The 20,840-nt window shown below is 54.1% G+C and overlaps 1 protein-coding gene across 1 annotated transcript in view; it reads left to right on the top strand.

Annotated features, from left to right (window-relative positions):
• P2RX3 (purinergic receptor P2X 3) overlaps nt 1-2,556 on the top strand; it is a 33,706-nt gene extending 31,150 nt beyond the window's left edge. The window contains exon 12 of the mRNA XM_090034820.1: nt 213-2,556. Within this exon, the coding sequence (XP_089890946.1) occupies nt 213-338 (126 nt within the window). The 3' untranslated portion in view covers nt 339-2,556. The remainder of the gene's footprint in view (nt 1-212) is intronic.
• Nucleotides 2,557-20,840: the final 18,284 nt, after the last annotated feature.

Here is a 20,840-nt window from a genome sequence, read left to right as displayed (position 1 = left end):
TGGCTACTCTGGTCCCACTTTGTCCCAGCAGAGCTGCTTGTGCCATGTGCACACATGCGGCAGCATGACCAGCCTGGCCAGAGGGAATCTGCCATGAGGGGGTGGTGCCAAGGTGTTTCTTTGGAGCAGCTGGCCCCCAACCCCTGCCCATCCCAGCTCTCTCCCATGGGGTAACCAGGAAGAAAACAGTAACATGGCTTTGTGCCCCACAGGTGACGGAGGTGAACCTGCCTCCAGCCGTCTCCACCAGCCCTGTGTACAGGAGCAGCCAGACGTTGGGGGGCCGGAGCGAGGAGAAGCAGTCTACTGACTCGGGGGCATATTCCATTGGCCTCTAGCCCCAGAGCCGGTCCAGGACTTCATGCCCCCATTCAGTGCACAGGCCTCTCTGCCTGGCCCTACAGTGGAGAAAGGTTTCTGTTTTATACCCGCTTTTATGATCCTCTGGTCCCCCAGCTCTCCAATGACGCCGCAAGTGGGTGAAAAGGCCTCTAACACCACCCTCTTCCTCACCACCAACCAGACTTTCTCTGCCAGGGAGAGCCCTGGACCTTCCTTCTACAAGCCTCCTCCTCCTCCTACAGCACACACTCAGGGAGACACCTTGGGATTTGTTGCTTGCCCCTGTCTGAAGCCAGGGCTGCCTGGCCTTGCCACAGGGCCCCTCACCATGTCCAGTGAATCTGTTCAGGCATTTGCCATCTGACATGGGTGCCAGCCTGCCTGACATTGGTGTTACTGATTGTTTAACAGCATGCTTGGCTCTGTGCAAAACAGGACAGTCCTCACCTCCTGGGATGCTCTCAGCCACCATAAAATGCTTGCCTGGGCTCCTCAGCAGGGAATTCTCTCTCCAGGTTGGAGGTGCTAGAAGAGCACCCCAATCCAGTTTCCTAGCAGCAGTATGGAGATAGTGTGCATAGTGTGGAGAGAGTGGACCAGTTTCAGGGGTGGGAATACAGGTTGCCAAGCTTTCCAGCATGGGGCACTCTTCTTAGGGTGAGTGGGTCTTGTCCACACTGGGACAAGGGATCATCCTGACTCCCTTCCCTTCTGACAAATGCCTTGGCGTGTCTCCTACTCACACTCATGTTATATTGCTCACACACATGCTAGTCTGTTTGGCCAGTGCCAGACTTCATCCCTGGCACCAGGGCACTAGGAGGTTCAAGGGCCTTTCCAGGGGAACGGAAAGAAAAGCCACTTGGAAGGGATAGGAGGTCTGCTTTAGTGTCTGAAAGAGTGTCTTGGGACAGGGATTGAGGATCTCACATGCCTTGTTGAGAGGTAGGTCATGAAATGGAGAACAGTCATGCAAACCCCACCACACACAAGGTACAGGGACCTCCAGTGGAGTAGGCCCACCTGACCCCCATGGAATGACTCATCCCACAACCATGGAGCAAAAATCTCCTGGACCCTGGAGAGGCTCCCTGCCTGGAATCAGAGTGCTGGATGAGACAAACCATCTCCAGCCCCTTCTGACCAGGCACAGATCCTGTGGGAACCAATCTCCCCAAAAATACCCACCCAAGCCCTCAGTGTTACTGTACCATCCCAGAGCAAGAAGGAACAACATGAGGCTGCAGGTGCTGAGTGAAGCAGTATTTTATTGCGGAGAACAGCAAGCAGTTACCATACCCAGGAGATGGGACAGAGCCAGAACCCACGGCACAGGGGGAGATGAGAGCAGAGACACCACGCGGAGCTGGGAGTGCCTGGTGGTGGAGCGGCAGGGATGGGGAGCCACAGGGACAAGGGTGTTTCCTCAGATCTCGCAGATGAAGGGCAAACGAGTACCACAGTTAATAGACCTCCACTGACCATCTGGCAAGAAGGGGAGATGGGTTAGTACCCTCCTGGCATCACCTGGTCTCCCAGGCCCAAGCAACTCTGGACCACTTGCCCCAAGCCCTAGTGCCCAACAGAGCCCCAGGTCCAGCTGGTTCAGGCCCCTCTTCCCTGTAGAGCCCCAGATCCCGATGACCCAGACCCCATGGTACTCCACATCATCCTGCCCCGGATACCCCTGTTCCCCAAAGCCCTAGATCCGCTTAACCCAAAACTCCACTGCCCCACAGTGCCCCAGCTGCCCCTGCCCCACTCTTCAGTATCAGAAGTCCTAGTCCCCTGCCCCAGGCCCCCTATTTCCCCATCCCTGTACTCCTCACTGTTGGTACAAAGGGATGTGCAGCTCATGCTGCGATGTGTGGGGTTCCTGGAGGCCCAGCAGGAGTAGTTCCAGGCGCTCCTGTCCATCCACCAGCTGACGAAACATCGTCTCTGTAGAATTTCATAGATTTCATAGATTTCATAGACATTAGGGCTGGAAGGGAGCTCGGGAGATCATCGAGTCCAGCCCCCTGCCCAAAGGGCAGGAAGTCAGCTGGGGTCATAGGAACCCAGCAAGATAAGCATCCAATTTACTCTTGAAGGTGTTCAATGCATGTGCTTGAACCACCTCTGCTGGCAGACTGTTCCAGACCTTGGGGGCTCGGACAGTAAAGAAATTCTTCCTTGTGTCCAGCCTGAAACGGTCTTGCAGGAGTTTGTGACCGTTCAACCTCGTCATCCCTTGGGGCGCTCTGGTGAACAAACGTTCCCCCAGATCCTGGTGGTCACCCTTGATAAACTTATAGGTGGCCATCAGATCACCCCTGAGCCTGCGCTTTTCCAGGCTAAAGAGTCCCATGGCTCTCAGCCTATCATCGTAAGATCTGTTTTCCTGACCTCTGATCATGCGCGTGGCTCTCCTCTGGACTCTCTCAAGCTTCTCCACATCTTTTTTGAATTGTGGAGCCCAAAACTGGACGCAGTACTCCAGCTGCGGCCTCACCAAGGCCGAGTACAAGGGAAGAATGACGTCCCGGGATTTGCTCGAGAAGCATCTATGGATGCAAGCCAGCGTTTTGGTCGCTTTACTAGCTGCAGCATTGCACTGCAGGCTCATGTTCATCTTGTGGTCAATGATGACCCCCAAGTCTCTTTCTTCTGTAGTGCTAACCAACGTAGCACTGCTGAGCCTATAAGGGTGCTGCAGGTTTTTCCTCCCAAGGTGGAGAACCTTGCATTTTTTGGTGTTAAACACCATCAGGTTCTCGTCTGCCCATTTGCTGAGCTTGTCCAGGTCAGCCTGGATCACCCGCTTATCTTCTGGCGTGGATGCTTTGCCCCAAAGTTTGGTGTCATCGGTGAACTTGGCCAGTCCACTCCTGACTCCAATGTCCACATCATTAATGAAGATGTTGAACAGTATAGGCCCTAGGACAGAGCCTTGAGGGACCCCACTGGTCACAGGGCACCACGATGAGTGACTGCCATCAATTACAACCCTCTGGGTCCGACCACGGAGCCAATTCCCCAGCCAGCCAGCGGATCGTGGTGGAGCCAAGGCCACAACTGGCCAGTTTGGCCAAGAGGTGATCATGGGATACCAGATCAAAAGCTTTTTTGAAGTCAAGATATATGACATCAATCTCTTCTCCCTTGTCCAGGTGATAGGTCACCTGGTCATAGAAGGAAATGAGATTGGTTAAACAAGACCTACCCGCAACAAACCCGTGCTGGCTGTCCCTTAGGATGTTAGCCTGGGCCAGTCCATCAAGGATGGCCTCCTTAATAAACTTTTCTAAGATCTTCCCCAGGATAGAAGTCAGGCTAATGGGCCTGTAGTTAGCCAGATCCACTCTCCTCCCTTTCTTGAACATCAGCACTGAGCTATATTGGCATGCTTGTACCATGGCAGGTGCCCAGCCACCACCCCACAGAGCTGCCACTGCTGCCTAGGCCTTCATCTAACCCAGGGGTAGGCAACCCCCAGCCCGGGTGCCAGAGTGTAGCATGCAAAGGCATTTTGCTTGGCAACTGCTCCTTGGAGCAGAAGGAGCTGGGGCTGCGCCAACCACAGCAAGGATTGAGCCCCTTGTGGCTCCCCTGCCACCCACCCATGGCACGCCAATATCTTACATATCAAGGCTGCGGGTGTTTGAATGGGACAATTAATTCATTCACCTTCTGCCCACCCAGGGTAGCATGCCCTGAATGCCTCAGGCCCACATCCAGCACCAGCCTGGGTGGCTCTGGCTACAGCCCCAAGCCAATGGGGAAGGAGCTATGGGGGCTTACCAAGCACACAGTCCAGCCTCCAATCCAAACCTGGCCACTGTTGGTATAAGTACGGGCTACACGGAGCAGGTAGTAGTTTATCCTGCTATTGTGGATGGAGGCCAGGCAGCCCCTGTAGCAGCGTACACATACATTCTGTGAGGAGAAAGACAGCAGACACTGAGGTCCTGCGCTGGCACCAGGAGTCACCAAACCACCAGTGCCTTCATTTGACACCTGCCAAGTGCATGGTCACACCTGCCACCCCACAGAAAAACCTCTCACCTTTCAATCACACCCCTAGCTCCCACAGGCACACCCAGCAACTTCCCACATCCCACACAATGCCCTGTTAGTCACACTGTCCAACCCCACATCCTCACCTACTGCTCCCACAAGCACGCTGTGTTCCCCTTTTACTGCTTCCACACTCCTCTTCCCATCTGTATGCACTATCCACTAGCCTCCCAGACACTCACATTGACTGCCCCAGCACACCCCCAGTCCCATGCTCACACCCAGCACTCTGCATCTTCCACCTCCATTCACCACCCGACACTGACCAGCCACACGTACCATCTGCCTCCCGCGTGATCCATCCACCAGCCCCTAGCCCTCGCAGCAGCCTGAGGAGCCATCTGCCAGCCTCCTCACCTGGGCTTGACGAAAGGTCTGGCTTCAAGTCGCTATTATGTAGTGACTGGTCTTGCCCCCCTCCCCTGCCATCGTCACCATGGAGGTCTCAGTTTCCAGGGGGCAGGGTGGGTCCCAAGTCCCCGGTCTCCAGTGCTGTTTCCTCCCCAGGAACACAGCTGTCCTGCTTGGCTGGCACCACTAGCTGCTGGACCTCAGCTGGGCAAGAAGATACATCATTGGCCCTTCCAGCACCATGAGGTGCCTCAGGCCCCAAGAGAACCAGGGCAGGGGAGGAGAGAGGGTTCCAGTTCCACTCTGATGGGGGTCAGGGCACAGCAGCAGTGGGTGAGGGATAGGCACCTTCCCTCCCCCTCTGTATGTATGTCCCTGTGCTTCTCTGTGGGTCTCCCCACCCTCCGGTGGGCACTTTCTGCCATTCCCTTCAGTGTCTAGTGCTCCAGCTAGGGATTCAGCTCCTCCATGTCCAAATACCCATGGGAATTCAGGGGGGAGGGTAAGGAGTCTTTGGCTGGTGCTGTGAGGGCCAGGGGACCCCATTGTGTGGGAGATGCAGGGATGGGGCTCTGAGGGTAGGAGGACCTCAGTGCCTGGCGTGAAGCAGGGTTGAGGCTGTGAGGGTCAGGGGCATTGGTGTGTGGAAGGGAAATGGGCTGGGGCTGGAGGGGAACGCTGGCTTGGGGCAGTGGAACCCAACATTTCCCATGCTGGCGCCTGTGCCTAAATCCACTGAATTCCTGCAGGGGCTGCACATTGGGTTAACAGGTTTCAGTTAGGGCTGAGGAAAAGGGAGTAAGGGGTTTTCCCTGGGGTGGGGTGAGCATGTGGGGAGAGACATGAGTAGAGAGGGACTTACAAAGCCTTTCAGCTGAGGCAGCTCCCAGCAGGGCAAACACCAGAACCAGGAGCAGCTCCATTTCAGGCAGACCCGGGGAGAGAGGCCTGGGGATAAGAGGCAGGGTCAGCTCTGAGGCCTACACCCTAGCTATCCAAACCCCCAGCTCCTCTGGCCCCTGGTCATCCCCTCCCCCACATGAAGCAGGAGACCCTAAGGAGCCCCCATCTTTCACCTGCCTGGCAGTGCTGAGCATCCAGATCCTCTGCAGCCTCTGGTGGTTGGCTCTAGCTAGTCCTGGCCCTTATATAGGGCTGGAGGAAGAAGCTGGGATGACTTGCAATATTCTCCCGCCCCCACCAGGCCCCAACCACTCAGCTGCCCCACAGTGCTCCCATCACAGGAAGATGCTTTCACATGCAACATTTTGTGGGCTCGGGTACCGCCCCCTCCTCGACCCCAGAAGCAGAGATAGAAGGGGGCATGGGGCAGGATTGATGTGCATTGGCAGAGCTGTAGGGTATGTCAAACCTCAGCTGGCAGGGGGTGCATGTCTGCACTGAGGGTACTGTCAGAGCTGTGGGAGGGAGCCAAGAACAGGGTCTTGGACTGAGTGGCACTGGGAGGGCTGAGCTGGCAGGGACCTGACGGCAGGGAGTGATGGGCATCAAAAGGACTGTAAAGGGAGCGCTGGGTCATGAAGAGCTGTGTAGGTCCCGAGGGTCAAAGAGAAAGTCTCACCTGGCTTGGCCCATCTTTCTGGGCAGCAGTAGGAGTCCCCCAGCAAGAATCTAGGGCAAGGGCAGCTGGGAGCTCCTGGAAGACCATGGCGATGCACATGGAGTACGCAGGGGTGCACATGTACCCCCTGAGAGTGCTAGTGTACACCCTGACAGGCTGTGCTCCCTGCTTAGGTGATGGGCAGGGTGGGCAGGCAGAAGTACCTGTGTGCTCCCTGCGACTGCTGCCCAGGGAGTGGGAGTGTCGGTTGTGGCACTGAAGCCACTTCCGGGAGTGCCACGTCCGCATCCTGGTCAGTGTGACTGGCCATGGGGGGACCACTTCTCAGTTGGCGAGATTGGTGGCTGGGCCCCACCCCCAGTTCAGTAACTGGTCGCTGAGGGGGCATATGCTCCCCCAGACAAAGGTGGCACCAGTTGCCCATGCTGGAAGGCATGCTAGGAGAGTGGAGCTGGTATTTATAACACCTGACCTACTTTGGCACATGTGGGCCCCTGACCGGGGGGACTGTGCAGATGGGATTTGGTTACAGCTTTTTTCCCAGTCCAGACCAAGGCATCTGGGCCAGAGCAGCTGTGGACATGGCCTCCTGATGGTTGGGAAGCCATGGTGAGATCCACAAAAATGATTATTGATGTGGGAAAAATGATTTATAAATACAAAATGAAAAAATTGGGATTATTTATTGTGGATAGTCTTCAGATACCTGAAGGGGGATCATATGCAAAATGGAGACTGACTGTTTTCTGTGGCCACAGGGGACAAGACAAGGAGCAGTGCTCTTAAATTGCAGCAAGTGAAATTTAGGCTGGAGAATAGGAAGAACCGTCTCAACCTTGAGCGTGGTTAAGCAATGGAACGAGCTGCTGAGAGGTGCAGGAATCTTCAACTCTGGATGTTTTTAGGAGCAGATGAGATGGTTTAGTCAGGGATGGTTCTGCCTTGGGCAGGGGGCAGGACTAAATGTGACCCCCTGAGATCAGTTCCGTCCCTACTTTACTATGATACTCTGAAATTATCTCACGTGGGGATCTTCCCCACCGACTCCAGGACACCATGGGTCAGGAGAGCCTGGGGTAGGATAACTCCAGGCCTCCAGTCAAGGGACTCCCAGACCCAACCCTGGAAACTGGTATATCCTCTCTGCAGGAATCAGCCCACTCCAGAAGGAGACCCTGGAGAGAGAGACTGATTCAAAGGCTGGGCCTGGGCACCAACAGAGGCAGGACACTAGGTCAGAGGGACCTGGCTATGTTCCTATCAGGGCCTTCCCCAGCTCTCAGCATCCCCAGGTGCTTCATCCCAGAAGGGTGTTGTGGGTTGGGAGTTAGAGACACTGGAAGAACTTGTGGGAAGAGCTGTGGTCTTCAGAAAATGGAGCTGTGTCAGGAGTGAGGGGCACAATCAGGACCAAGAGTCTGCCGTGAGGGGTTTTGCTGTCATGTCTGACTGTGCTGAAGCCCCTGCTCCCCACTCCTGGCCCAGCCAGGGCCTCCCCTTGCTGGGCTGCACAGATTTGGCACCTCAGTAGCAGATAAGATCTCTTTGCAGTTTCACGCCCAGTGTCTCAAGGCACATTTCACACAGCAACGGCTGTACTGGGGCAATGGCCACCAAACCCTGGAGCCATGGACACCCTGAGTGCCTGGGACAGGTCTACCCACTCCACTGGTATTCTCTGGGGTGTGAGACTTTCCCAACTCCCGTTGCAGCAATCAAGGCACTGCCCAGGAGGGCTCGGATGAGAGCCAAGGGATCTGTTTCTTGGGGTGCCCTCTTGCTAGGCTGGGGTAGCGTAGCTGCCACCACCCCAAGAAGGGTCTCTCTCTCAGCCCTGTGTCCTTGGGGAAACACAGGCCTAAAGAGTACCTATGGGTATTCGACCTAATACAGGCCCTTGGGGCACTTCCCCAAGTCGGGGGCCAAAAATGAAAGTCTCCCTTAGTTCACAGACTTAAGGGGTCTCTTGGGCATAATTTAGACCCACCCCTCAGTAAGTCTCCCACACCGGTCACAAAGGAGAACTTCATTGATTACAGGGGTAGGGTGAAAATAGGATATAATATTGAGAATATCATAGAAATCCTAAAGAGAAAACAGTCTGGCTGAGGTAGCCTTTTGATCACGCATTTGAGTTACTGCCTGCTAGATATCTAACCAGATCTCGAGTACCTTACAAGCATCATCCAGAGGGTGGTGGAGATCCCCTCTGGAGGCAGGCTGTTCCTAGCTCGAGAGTTATGGGGAAGAGAGCCAGTTTCAGATGGTAAAGCTCCTCTGTGTCCCCCTGCATGGCTGTTGCCCCTCCTCCTGGGCAGTCTTAACTTATATAGCCCCTGTGACCTCATTCACCTGGTCCAGTGGAGGCCAGCTCTGGTTGGCTGTCAGCCAACCAATTTGAAATACATCACTAGTTGCCAGGCAGACTCTAGCCCACCAGGTAGATGCCCCTCACCCAGGTAGCTGATGCCAGTCACGTAGGTAGCAGGAGCAGGTTTCCCCCCTCCCTCAGGAATGTATCCAGCTCAGGTTACCTAAAGAGATAGGGTAAGGGTGTGTCTCTTCTGCTGGGCCCATCCTAATCACATTGTCACAGTGCAGAGATTTTGGGGAGAAACAAAGGTGACTTCCTGCCACATTTGCCCTCCCCGCTTTTAAAATCTTGGACCCGTAGCTTTACAGTGCTATGGATACAAGCATGCTTAGTTTGGAAGTGTCTCCTTTCACACCTGAAGAAAAATTACACACCACATAATACTGATCCTAACAATAAAACATATAAAACTTGATAGCACATTCAGGGCCTTCGCCACCAGAGCGCTCAAGCGGGTCTGAGTCCATTCAACCCCCTACCCAGAGTCCTTCTGTGACAGGGCATCTGCTACCACATTCTGGGTTTCCTTGCTGTGTTCAACAGTGAAGTTGAACTCTTGAAGCTGCCAGGCCCATCGCTGAATCTTGCAATTGGTGTTTTGCATTGTCTGCAACCACTGCAGTGGGGCATGGTCAGATAGGATGGTGAACTGCTGCCCCCATAAATAGGGCCTCAGCTTGCTCAGTGCCCAGACGATTGCCAGACACTCATTCTCAATCAATGACAGGTTCCACTCCCGAGGGATTAACTTCCGGCTGAGGTACACCATGTGGTGCCGTGTCTCTTGGTGCTCTTGTATGAGTACGGCTCCTAGTCCTGAGTCAGAGGCGTCCGTGGCGACGTAGAAGGGTTTATCGTAGAGCGGTGCCTTCAGGATTGGTTGTTTGACCAGGGCAGCCTTTAGGGTGTTGAATGCTTCTTGGCACCCAGGCTTCCAGACCACTGGATCAGGGCTTCCCTTCTTGGTCAGCTCATGTGTGGGAGCTGCCGTCGCTCCAAATCCCAGGACAAACCATCTATAATATCCAGCCAGGCCAAGGAAGGCTCTGACTTGCTTCTTGGTTTGTGGTGGCAGCCAGTCCTTTATGGCCTCGATCTTGTCCCATAAGGGAGCAATATGACCTCCAACCACACGATGTCCCAAATACACTACCTTGGGTAGTGCCCACTGGCACTTTTTGCCTTTCACCGTAAGACCAGCTTGCTTGATCTTGCTTAACACGGTGGCCAGATGAATCAGGTGCGATTCAAAGTCCTGACTGAAGATGGTGATGTCATCGATGTACGCCATGGCAAACTGCTCACATCCTTGTAGCAAGTTATTAATCAGTCTTTGAAAGGATGCAGGAGAGTTGCACATACCGAAAGGTAAAACCATAAACTCGTATAGTCCCACAGGGGTGGTAAAGGCGGACTTGGCTATGGCATCCAGGTCCAGTGCCATTTTCCAGAATCTTTTGGACAGATCGAGAGTAGAGATAACCTTGGCTGGGCCCAGGTGATCAAGCAAAGTGTCCATCCTGGGCATAGGGTATGCATCAGGGGTGGTAATAGCTTTCAGCTTCCGGTAGTCCACACAGAACCAGATGGACCCATCCTGCTTCTGGACGAGTACCACCAGGTTGGCCCAGGGACTCACTGAAGGCCAGATTACCCCTAACCCTTCCATCTCTGTGATCTCTTACGTTATTTCCTGCTTTACCTTCTCGTTAACTGGGTACGGTCTGGAGTGTATAGGGCGATGGCTGCCCGTGTCTATAGAGTGTATCGCCAGGTCCGTTTTACCTGGTTTGTTAGAGAACACCATCCCAAAGTCTTTGAGTGCTGTGAGCAGCTTGTCCTTGTCCTGGGAGGGCAGATGGTCCAGCAGGCCCAGTTCCCCTATTCCTGCCTCCCCATCCCAGTCACCGTACATGACCGGCTCCTCTGGGTCCTCAGGTGATCCTTCTACTGAGGAAATCCAGAACACCGTATCACCTCTATCAAAGTATGGTTTAAGCATGTTCACATGAACTGTCTTAGGCTTTTTCCCACTCCTGGCCACTACATAGGTCACATCATCCAGCTTGTCCAGGACAACATGAGGACCTTCCCAAGCAGCTGGCAGCTTGTCTGTCTTTAGTGGCAGGAAAACCATAACCTTAACACCTCGTTCAAAGGTACGTAAGCGAGCCTTTTCATCATACCAGGCTCTTTGCTTCTCCTGGGCCTGTCCCAGGGAGTCTCGTGACACTTTCATCATGTCAGTCAATTTCTGACGAAAATGCAGCACATAGTCCGCCATGGAGGTCTTGGTGAAAGGGATTTTCCCTTCCCACTCCTCTCTCACCAAATCGAGAGGACCTTGAACTCACCTCCCAAACATCAACTCGAATGGTGAGAATCCTGTGGACTCCTGGGGCACCTCCCAGTAGGCAAAGATCAAATGTGGAAGTTTCTCATCCCAGTCATTGGAGTTAGAGTCCACATAGGCCTTTAGCATCCCTTTCAAGGTCCCATTGAACCTCTCTAGTAGCCCATTTGTCTGAGGGTGGTAGGCTGTGGTCTTGAGGTGTTTCACCCCACAGCACTCCCACAGGCACTTCATCACCTCCGCCAGGAAGTTTCCACCCCGATCGGTCAGGATCTCGGAGGGAAAACCCAGCTGAAAGATCTTGGTCAGGGCATCAGCAACCACAGGTGCCTCGGTGGAGGTCAAGGCAACTGCCTCCAGGTACTGAGTTGCAAAATCCACTAGAGTCAGGATGTATTTCTTCCCTCTCCAGGTCTTATGCCTCAGAGGGCCCACAATGTCTATTCCCACTCTTTGGAAGGCTTGATCAATGACAGGGAGGGGCTGAAGGGGAGCCTTTCTCTTGTCCACACTTTTGCCCTTCTGCTGGCATGTCTCGCAAGATCAGCAGTAGTCTGTCACATTCTGGACAATTCGGGGCCAATAAAAGTTTGCCTGCAGCCACCGGCATGTCCGTTCCCTGCCCATGTGACCAGCACACGGTAAGTCGTGAGCCATGGAAAGCAACTGTTGTCTGTATTTACGAGGTACTATGATCTGGCGATGGGGTTCCCAGGTCTCAGCATGGTTCTTTGGTACCCACAACCAATAGAGAAGTCCCTTATCCCAGACCACCTGTTCCCTCTTCTCGGGGGTGAACTCGGTCTCTTGCTCCTGAGCCATCTGCCGGAGGTCCACCAAGCTGGGGCCCGCCAGAACCTCCTGCTTGAGCTCCCCTTGCCCAGCTAAGCTAGCAGCAGAGAGTTTGGGGGCTCCTGCAGGGGGTGCACCTTCATCCTCAGGGACTTCCTTGGACTCCTCCCTGACAGTCTCGCCTCCCTCTGCCACTGACGGACTAGACACCTCCGGGACTGTCACTTAACCCACCCTCGGGGTCGCTAGTTCCCTCAGGGTCTGGTGTGCGATTGCCCTCCGCAGGGGCCTCTCCCACCGCAGTCAATGGTGTGGCTGTCTCTTGGGGAGTTTCTAACCCTCCCCCTCTAGCCTTTCTGCTCTGTTGACGAGTCACCGCATTAATGCGGTAGGGCTCTAGCTCTAGGACCTGGTCCACCTCCCGGTGCAGGAGTTCTACATAAATGATATCCTGTCCCACCAGGATGGGGACCAGAGCCCCTTCCATCACACCCAGTTCTATGCACATCGCACAGCCTCTCCACTCGATAGGTGTACCTCAAATGGCGGGGACCCCACCCCTTGAATGGTAAGGGTCCTCCCTGGGATTATATCTGCAGGCGAAACAAGGTTGGCATTGATTAATGTCACACTGGACCCCGTGTCCAGTTCCCCAATAAGGGTTCTCCCATTGACCGTTATCTTGGTCCGGTGGGGGGGCCATCACTTCCTCTGGGTTTGTGATCCTGTAGCAACAGGGACGCCCCTCAGAGTGGCTCAGGTCTTCCCCCTCATTGCTTACAGCTGTTGCATGTCTGACGGGCTTGGGTTTGTTGCTTAACTTTGGGCAGTTGGGCTTGATGTGGCCCGGCTCCCCACAGTTATAGCACCCCCTCTTTTCCGAATTGGGGTGTTTGGTCGAATCAGGGGCCTCCTTATGCTCGGTCTGGGACATGACCATCGCCATGTCGCCTTCTACCAGAGCAGCCATGTGCATCGTGTACTCCTGCTCGGGCACCTTCCACCATCGGGCTTGCCTTTCAAAGATGCTGAGGAATACATCAGGATCATCTCCAGCTCGGTAGCAAGAGAAGGATGGGGAGTTGGGTTTGGGGTGTCCGCCTGGCGCTTGCAAAGGGCCTGCATCTCCCCCATTGGGCTCCAGATGGAGTATCTCTAGTTCGTGCTTGCGCTTGGCCTCTGCCTCTTGGGCCTCCACCTCATGCTTGAGCCTTGCCTCTCCAGCCTTGCGCTGTGCTGTCTTCTCCGCTAGCTCCATCCTTTTCAGCTCCAGCTGTGCCTTCTCATGCTCACCCTGGGCCTCCAGCTCCATTTGTGCCTTCTTGCGCTGGGCCTCCAACTTTTTCAACTCCAGCTCATACTTGAGCTTGCTCTGTCACTCTTCAGCTTCTAGCCGCATCTGGTACCTCCAGCGCTCCTCCGTAGGGGTTGATTCCTCAGTGGGCTGTGGACTAGGCATGCGGGAATGCAATTCTGGGGAGGACTCAGGAGTTGATGTGCATGAAGGTGGCTCTGTGGTGGAGTCATTGTCGCAAAGGAGTTTAATCAGCTCTTCCTACTTTAGCCCTTTCTTCACATGAAGGCCTCTCTCTTTCGCCAGTTCTTTTAGTTCAGGCACTGTGGCAGAAAGCCACCTTGGTTTCTCCCCAAATTTTCTGCCCTGTGACAATGGGATTGGGATGGGCCCATCACAGAGGATTCACAGCTCAGCCTATCTCTTTGGGTGACTTGAGCTGGCGGCATTCCTGAGGGGGGGGAAACCTGCTCCCTCTACCTACGTGACTGGTACCTGGGTGAGGGGCATCTACCTGGTGGGCTAGAATCTGCCCGGTAACAGGTGAGGTATTTCAAATTGGTTGGTGGACAGCCAACCGGAGCTGACCTCCACTGGACCAGGTGAATGAGGTCACGGGGGCTATATAAGTTTGGATTGCCCAGGAGGAGGAGGCAGCAGCCATGCGGGGGACTCAGAGGAGCATGACCATCTGAAACTGGCTGTCTCCCCCAAAACTCATGAGCAAGGAACTGCCTGCCTCCAGAAGGGAAACTTCACCGGCCTTTGGAAGATGCTTGTGAGTAAGCTACTCGAGTTCTGATTAGATATCTAGTTGGCAGTAACAAAGATGCGTGATCAAAAGGCTACCTCAGCCAGACTGTTTGCTCTTTAGGATTTCTAAGATATTGCTCAATCTTGTACCCTATTTTCACCCTACCCCGGTAATCAATAAAGTCCTCCTTTGTGACCAGTGTGGGAGACTTATTGAGGGGTGGGTCTAAATTATGCCTAAGAGACCCCTTAGGTCTGCGGACTAAGGGAGACTTTACTTTTTGCCCCCTGGCTTGGGGAAGTGCCCCAAGTGCCTGTACTGGGTTGAGTACTCATAGGACATTAGGCCTGTGTTTCCCCAAGGACACAGGGCCAAGAATGAGTCCATTCTTGGGGTGGTGGCAGCTATGTTACCCCCAGGCTAGCGAGTGTGCTCCGGGAAGGGGGTCGGCTAGACATAAGGCGCCCCTAGGGAGACTTCGGAGCCTGGAAGGTGGTCGGGAGCAGAGAGGTGGGTGGCTCAACGCAGAAGTGCCCCCTACTGGCCTGCCACAGGCACAGTCATGTGGACATACTTGTCCGCCATCCTGGCTATCTACACTATCCAGTCGACCCGATGCCAAATTAGAAAATGTTTGCTCAAGGGATTTCAGTGACTCCATTACTATACCCAAATTATGCCTGTAAAACCTGTGACGGGCCAGTAGGGGCGCTCTGGCGTTGAGTCGCCCACCTTACAAACTAGTCGGGGGATCAGCAGGCACTGGGGAAGTCCCTGTTCCCCCGAGCACTGCCAGGAGTGACCAGGAATAATGTTCACAAGCTGGTAGAGGGTAGATTTAGGCTAGATATCAGGAGGCACTATTTAACGGTCAGGGCGGCTAGGATCTGGAACCAACTTCCAAGAGAAGTGGTGCTGGCCCCTACCCTGGGGGTCTTTAAGAGGAGGTTAGATGAACACCCTGCTGGGGTTGTTTGACCCCAGTACTCTTTCCTGCCATGGCAGGGGGTCGGACTACATGATCTACTCAGGTCCCTTCTGACCCTAGAAACTATGAAACCTCCCTGCGCCCGACCATCTTCCAGGCTCCAAGTGCGTCCCTAGGGGTGCTTCATGTCCGGCTGACCCCCTTCCTGAAGCACACTCGCTAGCCTGGGGGTAACGTAGCTGCCACCACCCCGAGAAGGGACTATCTCTCAGCCCTGTGTCCTTGGGGAAACACAGGCCTAAAGTCCTACGGGTACTCCACCCAATACAGGCACTTGGGGCACCTCCCTAAGTCAGGGGCCAAAAATGAAAGTCTCCCTTAGTTCACAGACCTAAGGGGTCTCTTGGGCATAATTTAGACCCATCCCTCAATAAGTCTCCCACACCAGTCACAAAGGAGGACTTTATTGATTACAGGGTTAGGGTGAAAATAGTGTACAAGATTGAGCAATATCATAGGAATCCTATAGAGCAAAACAGTCTGGCTGAGGTAGCCTTTTGATCACACATCTGAGTTACTGCCAGCCAGATATCTAACCAGATCTCAAGTAGCTTACTCACAAGCATCATCCAGAGGGTGGTGGAGATCCCCTCTGGAGGTAGGCTGTTCCTAGCTCGAGAGTTATGGGGGAGATAGCCAGTTTCAGATGGTAAAGCTCCTCTGAGTCCCCACATGGCTGCTGCCCCTCCCTCTGGGCAGTCTTAAATTATATAGCCCCTGTGACCTCATTCACCTGGTCCAGTGGAGGCCAGCTCTGGTTGGCTGTCAGCCAACCAATTTGAAATACATCACTAGTTGCCAGGCAGACTCTAGCCCACCAGGTAGATGCCCCTCACCAGGTAGCCAATACCAGTCACATAGGCAGAGGGAGCAGGTTTCCCCCCTCCCTCAGGAATGTATCCAGCTCAGGTTACCTAAAGAGATAGGGTAAGGGTGTGTCTCCTCTGCTGGGCCCATCCTAATCAAATTGTTACAGCACAGAGATTTTGGGGAGAAACAAAGGTAACTTCCTGCCATAGATGGGACCATGGGGGGACCCCCGCTGACCCTTTCCCCACCCACTCCCCCTGCCCCATCTCCCACCGGCTCCTGACCCCCAAAACACTAAAAAAACAATAAAGCCCAGCATTCACCAGCTGGAGCAGCAGCCTTGGGGCCTGGCATCATGCACCATACCCTCCCCACCCCCTTCCATGCAGCGCGGGGTTGCAGGCAGCAACAGGGATCAGCCCCCACCACTTGCCAAACCCTGCCACTGTTATATCCCTTGGGTGCTGCGCAACCCAGCAGTGTGGTGACCGATACTGACAGCTCGGGGCCACTTGGGCTGCACAGGGGGCTCTGCCATAAGGCCAGGTGGGTCAGCCATCGGGGGGGGTTGGGTGAGCCCGCAGGGGCTGGGGCTGGGGCTGGGGCTGGGTGGAAGCATTGTGAGCCTTGCGGGGCTGATATCCCCTGCGAGGGCCATGTGACCCTTTTGGCGGGAGGCTGTGGCCCTGTGTGGGGCAGGGAACCCAGCCCTTTTAAGCAGCCCCCATAGGCACCCCCATTATCCACCACATACTCACATACCCCATGGCCCCCACATCCCTCCACAGCCATCTAGATCCCTTCTCCCCGCTTCCTAACCCACTCCTGCAAACCCCACATTCCCCCAACACACACCCTGCGTGCCCAGCTGCCAGACAGCGTGAGACCTGCTGGCAAGAGCTGTGGCTGCAGGGGCAGCTGTCCCCACATCCTGGTGAGTGAAAGGGTCACAGGGACCACTAACTGCTCTACGGTAAGAAAACCGTATGCAAAGAGCAGAACATAGATATTTAGAAATCATTTTATTATGATGATAGAGACACTGGTAGGCTTCCAAATTGCTTCAATACTGTAGATATATCAATAAAACGTTGCCCAACGGACCCCTGTCTCTGTTTCTGACTCTCTCACTCCCTCTCTCTCTATATAGTGGTCTTTTCTTTTAATTGTGGAGCAACATGGATTTTGGGGTATTTTACAGAGTGACTTTGGGATTTTTTTCTCAGGGATTTTTCAGTTCTCAAATAGGGACCACCAGAATTCCTGCTTGGGAGGCCAGTGTCAGGACCCAGGCAGAGGAGCCTGCTCAGAGCTGGCACCTTGGAGCCAGCTGGAGGTGGCTGACTTCCTGGCCAAATGGGGCCAAGAGGACATGCTTGGACAGTTCAAAGCAGGCCTCCACACTAGGAACATCTTCTGGGCAATAGCTGCCTAGATGGCCCAGATGGCCGGGCAGGGGCACGCATGGCAGTAGTGCCACACAAAGGTCAACTCTACAGCCACAGCCCACTGGCAGCTGGCACAGAGGGCCAGATGCCTGCACTGGCTCAGGTGCTGGCCACAGGCTTTACCTTCCCTTGGCTGCACATCTGGGAGAAGCCAGGCAGGGTTATTTTGCCCCAAGTGGCACAACATGGTGTACCCACCTACACCAATATGGGACATAAACTGGGTTTTGCTCCTTTCTTGACCTCAGAAGAAATTACCTCCTTCACACATGAAGATGGCTGCCCTGAGCAAGCCCATGACCTCGGCCCAATTGATTTTTCATGAAAATCATAACAAAAGCCTCTCCACACCCCAGATTCCCTAGCCTCACCTGCACTGGCCAGTCCATTTGCTTCCACATGCTCCTCTCCCTACAACCCAATACAGTACTGGGGAGTCCTGGTTGCCCCAAATGTGGTTTCAAGCCTGGGGAAACTGATCCTCACCCAGAAGCCCAGGCTGAGATAACATGGAGCTTTTGGAAATTTCTACTTGGGGCTGAAAGATGCCAGGGGTTTGTGATTCTACCACATCCCATGAGGATGCTTCCTGAGGACCAAATCTGCTTCCCATCACAAATATTCAAGTCTTCAACTACCATCAACTTAGACTCCAACAGATGACCACCTGAAAAACTGTGAAATCCCTGGACTCTGTAGTCCACCCTGCAAAACCATGGGTGCTTGGGTGGAAACAGTCACAGACCTCCATCTACCATGAATCCTCCTGGGTAATGATGGGCTCAGGGATGCAGCAGAAGGAAGGAAGGGCAGAGAGAGGGATGAGCCTATCACAGGAGTGGTGCAGGCACATGGTAGGAACAGCAGAAGTATAACTGACCAGTGCTACAGTGCCCTGAGCAGTACCGTGTGCCCCTCCACACCCTGCACCTGCCCTGCTCCAGCCGTGGGAAGGGCAGAGCAATGCTGTCAGCACAAGGTGCAAGAGCAGCTGGGAGCAGGGAGAGCAGCTGGGTTCACTGCTGCTGAGGCAGAGGTCACCTCGGTTTTTTTGGTGCAGACATGTCAGCTGATATGATCCTGCCTGAGGAAAGCAGGACGCTGCTTGGGCCAAACACAAGGGCTGGAAAGGAGAGAAAAAGTGAGCGGGCAAGAAAGTCTGGTCCCAGGTCTCTCAGGGGCCCAGACGCAAGCAAATGGCAGTAACGAGGGGAGCCGTGCCCCAGGCACTCAGAGGGCTCCTGGCCTCAGGGTCTGGTGGCCATTGCCCAGTTGCTCAGGGCAGGGTGAGAAGCACTGTGGGCAGTGGTGAAAGAGCTGCCAACTTATCAGGATGTTCCAGAAATAGGGGTGCCTGCACAGTTGCTGCTATGTAATATCTGCATTGAGAAAGCAGCCCTGAGCCTGACAGCGAGGTCTTATCTGCCACAGAGGTGCTGAGAGAGAGAGCCAAGGCCAGGGCTGGACCAAGTTGGGAAACTGGGGCTGTGCATGCAGACATAATAACAAGGCCCCTTGGGTTGGGCCCTCAGCCCTGCTACTGCCCCTCAGTCCTGACCCACAGCCTGTGGTGATCCAGTAGGGGAAGCTCCTGGTTGAGTCTCCCCCCTCACTACACCTCCCAGACTCCCTCTCCGACTGGGGGGCAGTAGTACAGAATCTGTTGCGGAAGAACTCTGGACCCAGCTTAAACCTGAACTGCTCTGACCCCTTAAAGGTCTTGTAGTCATCTCATTTCTCCACAGGCAAGTTATTCAGAACCAAAGCCATGTTGTCTTCTACCAGAGCAGTCATGTGCACCATGAACTCTTCCTCTGGCAACTTCCACCGTCAGGCTTGTTTTTCAAAGATGCTGAGGAATACATCAGGATTGTCTCCAACTCAGACGCTTGCGGAGGGCTCACAACTCCCCTGTTGGGCTGCAAATGGAGAAACTCTAGCTTGTGCTTGTGCTTGGCCTCTTCCTCTTGGCGCTGGTGTTCCCTCTCTCTCTCCTGGCACTTGGCCTCTTCATGCTGGGCTTCCAGCTCCATCTTGTGCTTTTCTAGCTCATACCTGCGCTTGCTCTCTCGCTCCCACTCCTCAGCTTCTAGCCGAATCTGGTACTTCCAGCGCTCCTCCATAGGGGGTGATCCTTTGGAGGGCTGCAGACTTGGCATGTGGGGATGATTCTGGGGAGGGCTCAGGAGTTGGAGTGCGTGAAGAGGGCTCTGTGGCTGAGTCATTGTTACACAGGAGTTTAATCAGCTCTTTCTTCTTTAAACCTTTCTTCGATTCAAGGCCTCTCTCTTTTGCCAGGTCTCTTAGTTTGGGCACAGTCATTTGGACAAACACGTCCGCCATCCTGGCTATCTACACTGTCCAGTCAATCCGATACTGAATTGATAATTGTTTTTTCAAGGGTTTCCAGTGACTCTATTCCTTCTCCCAAATGATGCCTCTAATACAGAAGAGTATTCATATCCCACTGGTAAAACCATGTGTGGCGGGCCAGTAAGGGGAGGTCCTGCGTTGAGCCTCCCACCTCACTATGCCTGTCCACCTTCCAGACTCCATGTATCTCTCCAGGGGCCTATGCCCAGGAAGACCCACTTTTGAGCCCCACCACAGAGTCCGGGGGTAATGGGTGCTGCCACCACCCTAAGGAGGGACTGTCTAGATCCTGGGGAAACACAGGCCTGATAGTCCTACCGGTACTCAACCCAATACAAGACCTTGGGGTACCTCCCCAAGTCGGGGGCCAAAAATAGTCTCCCTTAGTCTGCAGATCCAAGGGGTCTCCAAGGCATCATTAAACCCACCCCTCAATAGGCCCCGTCACCAATCACAAAGGAGAACTTTATTGCTCCTGACAGGATGAGGTAGAATAGAGTAAGAGGTAGAGCACTATCAAGGGATCACCATTGAGCATGGCAGTCTGGCTGAGGTAGCCGTTCAATACACAAATGCATCACTGTGAGCTGACTAGCTCTCTAGAAACACTTACAAGTATCCTTCAGAAGATGGTAGAAATCTGGCTCAGAGATTTCCAGAGAGAGAGCGTTTCCGGTGGATCAGATTCTCTCCCTGTGTCCTCATGCTTGTACCATGGTGGTAAAATGGCTTCTCTCCCACTTCTTCTTGGACCAGGCCCTTATATAGCCTTTCTGACTTCAGCAGCTCAGTCCAATAGAAGCCAGCAGTGTTCGCAACTAGCCAACCAGTTTAAAAAGGGGCTTTTCCCTCCCCCCACTTAGGTGACTAGAGGGATCACACCCTAGGCACCAGCTTTTCTCACAGAGGCAGGGAGGAAAATCCCCACTCCCTTAGGAATTTGGCCCCAGTGTCCCAAGCTAGCAGGGACAGATTCCTGAAGAGAGAGAGATGCAGATGATGGCATTTCTTCCACACAGCCCAGCTGCCAGGCCAGTCTTGCCAGCCCAGCTGGGAGGATATAGCAGTCCCCAGGAAGCAGGGCCTGTCCGGGGGAGAGGGGCTGTGCTGGGGGCTCTAGAATTGTCCCAACCCAAATTGCACCAGCCATGGAGGGGCAGCATCAGGTCTCTAGCCCCCACCTGGCAGTACAGAGGCAACGGTGACCTGGAGACAGTAGGTTAGACCCAGAGCTGGGGTAATTTGACCATGGCTCCTTTGGATTTAATGGGCAAGATTGAATATTTGCCCATAAGTAGTGGAAGTGACTTAAATAATGTA

Source organism: Crocodylus siamensis, chromosome 2 (assembly GCF_052110815.1).
Source record: "Crocodylus siamensis isolate JL-2025a chromosome 2, ASM5211081v1, whole genome shotgun sequence".
Lineage (NCBI taxonomy): Eukaryota > Metazoa > Chordata > Crocodylia > Crocodylidae > Crocodylus > Crocodylus siamensis.
This window is presented reverse-complemented; position numbering and strand designations above follow the sequence as displayed.